The 10,968-nt window shown below is 34.6% G+C and overlaps 1 protein-coding gene across 3 annotated transcripts in view; it reads right to left on the bottom strand.

The window, feature by feature from the left end:
• Positions 1 to 3,982: 3,982 nt before the first annotated feature.
• DCUN1D1 (defective in cullin neddylation 1 domain containing 1) overlaps positions 3,983 to 10,968 on the bottom strand; it is a 44,771-nt gene continuing 37,785 nt past the window's right edge. For all 3 annotated transcript variants that reach the window (XM_030931641.1, XM_010366230.2, XM_010366231.2), the window contains exon 7: positions 3,983 to 10,683. In XM_030931641.1, coding sequence (XP_030787501.1) covers positions 10,604 to 10,683 — 80 coding nt within the window. In that variant the 3' untranslated portion in view covers positions 3,983 to 10,603. The remainder of the gene's footprint in view (positions 10,684 to 10,968) is intronic.

Below are 10,968 nucleotides of genomic sequence, written 5' to 3'. Positions count from 1 at the left end.
CTGAGACAGGAAAATCACTTAAGCCTAGGAGGTCGAGGCTGCAGTGAGCCATGACTTCACCACTGCACTCCTGCCTGAGAGACAAGCAAGAGCCTGTCTCAAAAAAAACACCATGAATAAAATGAAAAGAGAAGCCACCAACCAGGAAAATGTAAATACAAAATAAATATCTAAGATTTAATCCAGAATATATTTTTCAATTTTTTATAATCCAATAAAAAGAAGACATATTCTAAGATAACACTTGAATTAATATCCTCAAGGATCTCTCAATATCAAGATTGGTGTTTTTTACTAACACAGCAATTGAAGCAAACAGACCAGGTCCTCTGCTATCTCAAAATACTTTGAATAAAGTTATCCATAAAGCACTGATATGTCCTACCTCCCCATCAGGAGGAAGGCTGGCAGGTAACAGAAACACGGGATCCTGCTAACCACAGCTAATAGGCACAGAAGCCAGCCTGTTCTAGTCACAGGCTAACAGTTTCAAAAGGGACCCATCTTTTTGGTGGATTGTCATTTTACAGATGACTTCTTCAAACTGAACACAATCAAAGTGCTCATCAAAATGGGGATATCATGCTGAACCAATTACTACTTAAACATGCAATTGGCAATGGGAAATAGGTTGCGATCTCTGAAGAGATAAGCCTCTACCAGAAAAGATTAAACAGTCATCAGAGAAGATCCTGCATATCGGAGCTTTAATAGCTAAACTGATTATTTGGATTTAGAACTTCAATTCCTTCCCAAGCAACTTTGGGAACTTGCCTTCAAAGGCACATCCTGGCACCGGTGTCTTTAGACCAGTGGACAGACTCTTCCTAGGCCTGGTTAAAGAGGAAGACATTCTCCAAAGCAGTTACACAAATTTACTGGGATCTCTCACTCTGAAGTAAATGTACAAACCAAACAGACTCTCTGAGAGGAGATGGCAATGATGCATAAATTAGCTTTTAGGAAACATTTTAAAGTAACCACTTCCTCAGTCACTCTCCGTCTAGAGATAAATATAAAATCTTTCCTGAAATGAATGTCAACATTAACTTTCACTTATACAATGGAACACACTTCAAGTTCTATAACCGTTAAATGAAACCTACAGGAGGCCATGGATTTGGACTAAGCTCCTGCACTATCAACAGACCAAACCAAAACTAAGTCACTCGTGCGAAAGTTCCAGGCCACCAAACCAACACTAAGTTGTTTATCTGAGCTTCTGATAAATCAGGAGAAAGAGAGAACAGCCAAATCTCTAAACAGGCCAGTTTTAGCCTGCATGATGAGAAAGTCTCCTCTATTTTACCCTTACAAGGAAAGTAACCTGAAGTAACCTAATGTTAACCAACTGCATTTTGTATTATGCTGTTTCCTTGTTCCTGCTCGATACCTTATAAAAACTGACTGTTCTTCCATGCCCAGTGCAGATTTTTAGATAAGATGATGCCCAATTCATAAATTGCAAATAAAAGCCAATTAGATCATTTAACAACATCTCAAATTTATTATTATTTTTTTTTTACAGATATAAATATCAAGGGTTACTTCCCTCTAGAAAAACCCACAGCTCATCAGCTCAAGCAAGTTAATGAACAAGGAACTGGCTACAGCTAGGAAACCTGATCCAGCTACTTAAATCCAGGGGAAGAGAGTTATATAGATTTATTCCAGCTATGATAGGGTTGGTCTAAAGAACACATCCTCCCTTGAATAAAGTCATAGCACTATTAAAAGTTAAGGGAAGAAAGTAGGCTAGGGAGTGTTCAAAGTGAAAAACCAAAGGAAACAATTCTATTCTACCTGAATTCAGACTTCCCAAATTCTTCTGTCAACTAGGTAGGGTATCAATACTTCATGTCATTATTTCCCCCCGATAAGGATAGTCCACAGAAACTACCAACCTATTCTCCCTTGCGGCTTAGTAGAGGCACAAGGAGGCCCAAAAACTGCCTGTATCCAGCTGAGCGTGGGCTGGGCAGTCAATCTCTCAGACATGAATGCTATGCAGAGCAGCCCCTTCACACACTCCTGCTAGTAAGAAAACATTGCAAAGTTACGGTCTGCTAGGCTTTAAACTACTTTCAAAAACCACTGAAAATATATTCCCTACACACTCCTTCCAGATACGACAGAAGTAGTAGTATACTTTTATCTTCAGTGTTATTAGCTGGATTTTCTATTTCAGGTTTTTACCAAGTTCCACTCATCAAAAATTATTAGAAGGTGCAGGGTTTCCTGTTTTTAAAGCAGGAAATTTTGAAGAGGGAAAATGTACAGCTACATGTGTATGAAATAGAAATGCAACAATCCTATGTGTAATCAGTTCTCTCTCCAAAGTCAGATAAAATGGGGAACTATGTATTATCCTGATGCTTTCAAAGAATGTATTATGAAGTTCCATTGTACTGTCTTTAGATATGCATGCTTATATTTTTTAAAATCACTATGGATATGTAAATTCATATGCCGTAAGACTGTCTTAAAGCCTAAAATTTTTAGTATATTCACAAAGTAGTGCAATCATCACCACTATCTAATTCTAGAACATTTTCATCATTCCAAAAAGAAATTTGTATCTATTAGTTCTCACTTTGTATTCTTCACCTCCAACCCTAGCCCCTGGCAACCGCTAATCTTTTTCTCTATAGATTTGCCTATTCTGGACATGTCATACAAATGGATTAGTACAATGTGTGTACTTTTGTGACTGGCTTCTTTAACTGAGCATAATGTTTTCGAAATTCATGCACGTTGCAGCATGTATCAGTACTTCCCTCATTCCTTTTACTGCCAAGTATTATTCCACTGAATGACTATTAAGATTGCACTTATCCAGTCATGAGTTAATGGACATTTGGGTTGTTTACAATTTTTAATAATTACGAATAATGCTGTAAATACACACAAATTTTTATATGAACATGTTTCCAATCCTCTTGAGTATATATCTAGGAGATTTGCTGGTCATATCCTCTGTGTTTAACTATTAAATGAGGAATGGCCAAACTGTTTCTCAAAGCAGCTGCACCAGTTTGCAGTCCTGTCAGCAACTTACAGATGTTCCAGTGGCTCCACATCCTCAGCAACACTTGTTACTGTTTATGTTTCTGATTAAAGCAATCCTAGTGGGCATGAAGTGTTATCTCATTGTGGTTTTGATTTACATTTCCCTAATGGCTACTGATATTAAGCATCTTTTCACAACCTTAGTGGCCGTTTGTATATCTTCTTTGGATAAATGTCCATTCAAATCCTTGGCTCAATTATAAATTGGGTTGTTTTTTCATTAAGTTGCAGGAGTTCTGGATACAAGTCACAGTGTATTTTTAAGTTAAAGGAAAATCTGTTGATATAACAACTTCTTATATACTACATTAACTTTAAAAATATATTCAAGTTAGAATATATTTTTTATAGACCAGGCGCGGTGGCTCAAGCCTGTAATCCCAGCACTTTGGGAGGCCGAGACGGGCGGATCACGAGGTCAGGAGATCGAGACCATCCTGGCTAACATGGTGAAACCCGGTCTCTACTAAAAAAATACAAAAAACTAGCCGGGCGAGGTGGCAGGCCCCTGTAGTCCCAGCTACTCGGGAGGCTGAGGCAGGAGAATGGCGTAAACCCAGGAGGCGGAGCTTGCAGTGAGCTGAGATCCCGCCACTGCACTCCAGGCTGGGTGACAGAGCGAGACTCTGTCTCAAAAAAAAAAAAAAAAGAATATATTTTTTATTAAGTACATCAAAATTTCACCTTAAATTTGAAAATTGCATAGAAATTTAAAGTGCTAAAGCAATCATTGTTTTTTCAAATAAATGAATTTGAAGCCAAAGAGTGGAGAGTGTGGGGATCCATTGGGTAGGACATTTGAGATCTATGCAATGTAGAAATATTCGAATCCTGACTTGAATCGGAAGAAAAAAAAAGGCACAACTTGAACACTGCTGGTTATTAACACTAACAAACTATTAACAGTTAAGTCTAATAACAGAATTGTGGTTTTATTTAACAGTCCTTATCTTTTAGACATACATATTGAAATATTTACAAATGAAATGATTCGCTATCTGGGATTTGCTTCAAAATAAATAGGGGTTCAAAGATGAATGGCATTTAGATAAATCAAGAATGAACTGATCATGTTAAAATGAGTTCATTACACAGGTGTCCTTTTACATGTATCTTACATACCCCATTAAAATTTTAAAAAAGCACTCACTCCAATGTCTCCTATGTATAAGAACACAGGCGGCTGGCAGCAACTAAATGGTATCAACTACATTTTTATAAATTCAGAGAGTCATTAATTCTGTTATCTCAAAAGTAAAATATCTGGGAAACTTAATATTAAGACAGTAACTATCTGCACACAGTAATGTGTACAAAATTTAATTACCACCACCAGTCACAGGCTAGTCGAGCAGCTGTATCAACCATGGTACAAACAATAACAGAGCGAAAGCACCAGTCATCAGCACACTCTTCGCTGACACATTTCTTCTCACCAGACATCACTGAGGGACTGGAACCCCCATCGGAAGTATTATTACTACCCTCACTGACTACAGAAAATACTACCTTCAAGAGAGTACGTGTCTACAGTAACTAATTTTACAGCAATCCCTCAGGCCACTTGAAACTCACTCAAATTGCACATCCAATCGATACATGAGTTGGGATGCCTAGGTGTAACTTACACACGTAAAATATATACCCACCAGAATGGCTGTCATCAGAAAGACAACAACAAGTACTGGCAAGGATGTGGAGACACTGCAGCCCGCATGCACCGTGGCAGGAATAGTTCTAAAAGTACAGTCAGTTTGGAAAAAGTTTAGCTGTTTTTTAAAACGTTAAATATAAATTTACCACACAACCTGACAATTCCAAAACTAGGAATCTGAGATGAAAACATGTCCACACAAAGACATATTTATGAATCTTCAAAGCATTGTTATTCACAATTTAAAAAAAAACTAATTGTAGGCCAGTCAAATGTCTATCAACTGGTGAATGGATAAACAAAATGTTGTATATCCAAACAGTGAACACTAAATCAGCAACTAAAGGAACTACACGCAAGTATAAGCTACAACATGGATGAACCTCAAAAACATGCTAAGTGAAAGATGCCAGATATAAAAGACTAACTGCCTGATTCTAACTCTGTGAAATTTCCAGAAAGGGTAAATCTGTACAGAAAGCAGATCAGTGTGGCTGCCTGGGGCTGGAGGTAGGAGTGACTTAACTGCAGAGCAGCATGAGTAAATTTTGGGGGCTGATGGAAATGTTCTAAAACTGGATTGTACAATTCCTAAGTTTACTAAAACCAATTAATTGTACATCTACAATTGGTGAATTTTACAGTGCGTAAGTTATACAAAGCAATTTTTTAAGTACCATTGTAACAAAGTCTTAGAAATCACTATTTTAAAGCTCTGGCTCATAGCTCATTCATTTGATATATTCAACACAACAAAGTCTAATATACTATTAGGATTAAGAATATTAGCATTTGCTTGAAAACTAAACACACTACTTTCAAAGGATTCCAAGTACACCCATCTCTAAATCTTACTGATTAAATATTGCTTTTAGTTATAAGTCATGTGAAAAATCACTGCTAACGATTGAATTAGCATTGTCCCTTAGCCATTTCATTAATTTGTCTTCCCCCAACCTTGTGCCCTATGGTATTTTTTTTTGTAAAAATCTCTTGCTTGGTATTGGATATTGCCCAAGTTTTCCATCAGATATAAGGTTTTCTCAGAATATTTCGTAACCTGAAATAAAATTATAATATTCATATGAACATGCATTTGCATATATACTTTTTCAATATAAAAGGAATATGTTCCTCATTAAGCCACTTACATGCTGCCCCTAAGTTTCAAATACTTCACTGTTTCCAATCAGGTTTTGCTTTTACGACGTGGGTTCAAAATTCTTCTTTTCAAAGCAGTGCTGCCTTCAGTGACTAAGCTGGCATGATTTTCAGTCAGACTCCATTTCTTTCCACTCCTCTGACAGAAATGCCAAAGAAGTAACAGTCCCTCTAAAGCCAATCATTAAAAAAAAAATTTTTTTAAACTATTTTTCCCCAAACCAAATCAAATATGAAACACTAACAGCCTACAACGGATAAAAGTAGAACACCACAAAGGAAGTGGGAAGGGGCCTGCCTGCTGTGGCCCTACCTCATGAAGGACAGCAACCCCAAGTTACAGCTTCAAGACCAATGCTCGAAAGTATTACAAACTACATTATGATTTCTGCACAGCACAATGGCAAAAACTTAAACTGAAAACAATCATGAAGCACTTGTAAGTAAACAGAAACTGGGGCTATACTTAAAAACACTTCAAATCTCAATTTAAAAAATGGACAACTATAACATGATTCCCTTTAAATAATTTCCCTTTGAAACTCCATAAAGACATTACTTATTAAGAATTCCACCAACTACAAAGGCTGTGCATCTTTCATCATAACTTCCTTATTTGTGACAGATTTTTAAAAATTAACCAAAGGAAAATAAAAAAAACACATTAATAGGAAACATTGAACCTACTGGAAAGTTGTCAAATAAATGAGTTGGTGAGCAAGAAATGCTACTTACTAACAGGTAGGAAAGAAAATGAGATAGCAAGAATGCTCTGATAAAATCATTTATGTAACTGTATTATGAGTTTGAAAAAATAGCACTATTTTGCCTCCAGAAATCAGGTACAAATAAAGCAAATATTTAAGAAAAATGGCAACAAATTAGCAAAGATAAACCTGGAAAAGGGCATTTGTACTATTAGAAATTTTCTCATTTATCTTAACTACAAAATACACACCCCTTTCCCTCAGAAATCAAAGATAAAGGTGTCATGATAAATAACTTCACCACAGTTCTATGAAATAAAAATAGAAATTATTGCTATGATTGTAAAAATGGAGGCAATAAAGAGTTCAGAAATATACTCATTTATAATCAATTAAATGATGAGCCATAATTTGAACCCTAATTATCACATTATGTAGAAATCACAATTCAGGTTTTGTGTCCTCATTTATATGTTAAATAGTTCACATTTAAAAAACATTTTATCATTACATTATCAAATTTGATAAAATCTTATGAAAACATCTAAGTATTCAATATAAATCATATTGTTAAAAGGTAACATTTAAAGAAAACTACTGAGGTGCCAGATAAGTATTTTCTGTTAAATATACACAATTTAACATTTAGAACTACATAAATTAATTCTTGCTAAAAGTTGATTCAGTTTTACAAAGGCATACTTTGTGAACCATGGTAAATTTCCCCAGCACCACTTTCTTTTTATTCCAAAACTCCTTCGATTAGGTTTAACTTTCTCCTGTCATTCATTATGTGAAAATTACAGAAGGTTTACAATACGTAGTCTTAATAGTAACATGTTTAAAAACCTAAGCAAAGTGTACATTAAGTTAGCTACTACTACTCACTTATCATCAAATAAAAAATAGACACTTCATTCAAGTCTGAGGAAAAAATAGTGTACCTTGCTTAAATAAGAATTCCCCAGTAAAGATATTATGTAAAAGATTTCTCATGTTATTTTGTTGAGTAAATTTACTTTCTCTCACTAAAACTTTTAAAAGTCTAAGGAAGGACATGTACTTATAATGCCATATTACACAAGTACAGTATTGTTAATAAAGCAGCCCAGTATAGTTGTAAACATTTTAAATGTAGTAAACAAGACTTGACATGTCTTTTCTCCCCAAAACATGCCATTACAATGCTCTTTCCATGAATAATTATTCTTCCTGGAAAAGTTTTCAGGGATATTTTAAATCTATAAAAAAAATACACTGAAATATGTGAAAAGATTTAGTCATGGCAATTTCACTGAAGCTTTTATTGCCTCTGTTGGTAATATGACAGGGTCTGTAAGAAACACAATCGAACTTACAGAGATATGCAGATGATATTCACTAAAGATAATCTTCATCTCAAGTATTTTTTATATGTGGGCACTTCTAATTTTATACATTTTTCTATTTAAAAAGCATTACATTTTAAAATGTGTACCTGTTTTGACATTTGGCAAAAAAGGAAACTGTACCTACGGTTCAGTTTAAAACAAAGAATCAGCATGGGGAGTTTACCGAAATGAGGACTGAAACGCTTAGGAGTTAAAGCAATTCAAGGGGTGTGTGTGTCTCTCTCCCTTCCTCTGTCAATCTCTCTCTCTCTCTCTCTCTCTGGTTCTCTCGCAGACACAGACTCAAACACACACAGCCATATGTGTCATCATTTTTTAGTACAAAATATTCCCTGTAACCAGACATTTATCTTCAGAATAATCACAACACATTAAATCAGTCTTCTCTTTTCAGCCCTAGTAAAAGTTTTAATTCTAAGATGCCATCATAGTGAACAACCTTAACTTTTATGCTACATAATTATATTCAAAGCTTTATGTATTTTTGTTTATAATTACACAGTAATTATAAATGTTTAGTACCAACCTGATGACAAACACTATTTTGTTGAAAAGGTTTTGCATTTAAAAAGAAAAATATGTAAAATCCAAGGCACTAGGCCACAAACCAATATCAGACTTTTAAAGAAAACACTTTATATTGGGGAAAAAAAAAAAAGCTAATGGGATCTCATTCAAAACACAGCATATGTGAATTAATCAATGTGAAACCAATAACCATAACTCAAAATCTTCAAGACAGGAAACAAAACGGTACATATATATAGATATATATAGATATATATATATCTTTTAAAAATTTTTCATAATTGAAGTTCTTTATATTTACAAAAAATGAAATCAGGAAATACTGAAAGCAGCAGGATTCTTCTTTTTCCTTTTTCCTTTAATAACCAATTACAGTAGCCTGAATAGAGATTTCAAATTTTTCTTTTGGTAAAACTGCACTCTTGAATTAAAGTTATGATTAGAATATTAATATGTTTATAGGGAAAGCTTTCTAGTCTATTTCCAAATCATGTAAATAAAAAGCAGTTTTGATATGTCATTGTTTCTTAAAATAATTTCCATATTTGCATAAAATGTACTGCTATTCTGAAGTACATTCCTTGGTTAATATCAACCCTAGAACCTTAGAGAGTGCCTGGATGTATATCCCAAGCAGAATGTATTCCTATCAAAAGACCATAATCATCTGACATTTGAAGTTTACATTTCTAGCCTACCTTACGGAAATGTTTAACAAAGCAAGAAACCCTTCTTCACATGTCAGTAAGGGAACAGGGAAATGACCATTTTCAGCATAAAAGCAGCTCATGGGTCTTGTAATGAAAAAAATACATACAAGATAGCATTCTGCTTTGATGAGAAAACTGAGCTAATCTGAGTGAAACAAAAACAGTAGAGAGACTAGAAGCCAGATTGGTATTTTGCATCGTGAATGCTTGTTTGAAAATCTTCGCTCCTGAAGTAAGTATTTGGCAACCACAGTGATTAGCAGTTAAAGCAATTTCAACAAAATAATAAGTCATCGAAAATGGACTATTTGTCTGAAAGAGCAGTACCTATATTATAAAGATTGAACTTCATGGCTCATTACAACCATTTTCAAAATTTAACTGCAACTATATTCTTATAAATTAAGAGAATTTCATTTGTGTTCCATAGTGCGATGACAAAAAAAAAGTAAAAACAAAACAAAAAAACCCTCATGCCTAAATTTAGAATATTGTATTGTGTAGCAATCCAAAACATTCAAAACAAATTAAATAGTTTAACTTATGTGACAGGCAGATAAGCATTTCAAAAGCATAATGAAGTCCAATTATGTAGTGCATAATGTAGACAGGAGAAGAATCTAACATTATGCAGACATTTTCTAAATAAAAGCTCCCTGTAGGACAGCTATATATAAACATGGGTAAGGTAAGCGCAGACAAGTTCTGTGGAACCTTTTGAAATCAAGAGTCTAAAACACAATACATTTTTCAGGTAGGCACCAAGTTATCCTAAAAAATTTTCATGTTGGTTATTCTGACATTGTTTTTTCATCAGATACTCACATCAACAACACATGTGATTTGCCAGGAAAAAAAAAATTCCCCCCAAACCAAAACACCATTCCAGATCCAGTACACTTAAATATATCACTCTCATTGGAAGTGCTATTAGCATAGTCTTTGCAACTAGCCCAAAGCGTATATTTAAGAAGTTTTTATAAATTGTTTTGTGATGTTCATATGTTTAATTCTTATGCCAACTGTTTTCTGATGAAGACAGCATTGTGCTTTATGCGAGAATGAAAACCTCAAAATAATCACCATAAAGCTTCTAAGACTTATGGGAGAATAAACTAGGATGGTCCACAGATATAAGATGAAATCCACAATGTTGGAATTATAAATGTTTAGAGCGGCCCAGACTAGAAGACAAGCCCAAACCACCATTAGAAGAATGAAATACGGTATGGTCCAAGATGTATCCTTAAAGTTTTGTCTCAACCCTCAGTCTGAATTGTGAGGATTGATCTTCAGTTCAGTCCAGCCAGCAGAAATTGACTGTGCAATTTTCTGTTGTATTTATTGTACAGACTATGTACATTCTAGAAGGTTCCTTTAGTGCTACACTGTTGTACTTTTTGTCCCAGCAATTTGAGGGCGTGCAAATTCCACAAAGTCATCAATAAGAACAGGCCATGCTCCTGGAAAAAAGAAAAAATATGAAAGAAAGAGAAGGGAAAAAAAGAAGAAATAAGACTAATATTTCAGCAGAATCCTTTTTTTAAGACTTCCTCGTAAGTGTTAAAGTATATCATTCTTATCTATTCCCACTGATTAAGTCTTTCAAAACTCAAACTTTTTGGAGTTTTTACCCCAAATATTCCTTGTATTCCTTGTGATTACTCCCAACATTTGGTTGTTCCTTGAGTGATAAAAATAACTTGTCTGGTAACTAATCAATAATACAGTTTTCTGAAGGCCACTGC

This window comes from Rhinopithecus roxellana, chromosome 1 (genome assembly GCF_007565055.1).
Source record: "Rhinopithecus roxellana isolate Shanxi Qingling chromosome 1, ASM756505v1, whole genome shotgun sequence".
Classification (NCBI taxonomy): domain Eukaryota; kingdom Metazoa; phylum Chordata; class Mammalia; order Primates; family Cercopithecidae; genus Rhinopithecus; species Rhinopithecus roxellana.
The sequence above is the reverse complement of the archived record's forward strand: the minus strand, read 5'-3'. Positions and strand labels throughout refer to the sequence as shown.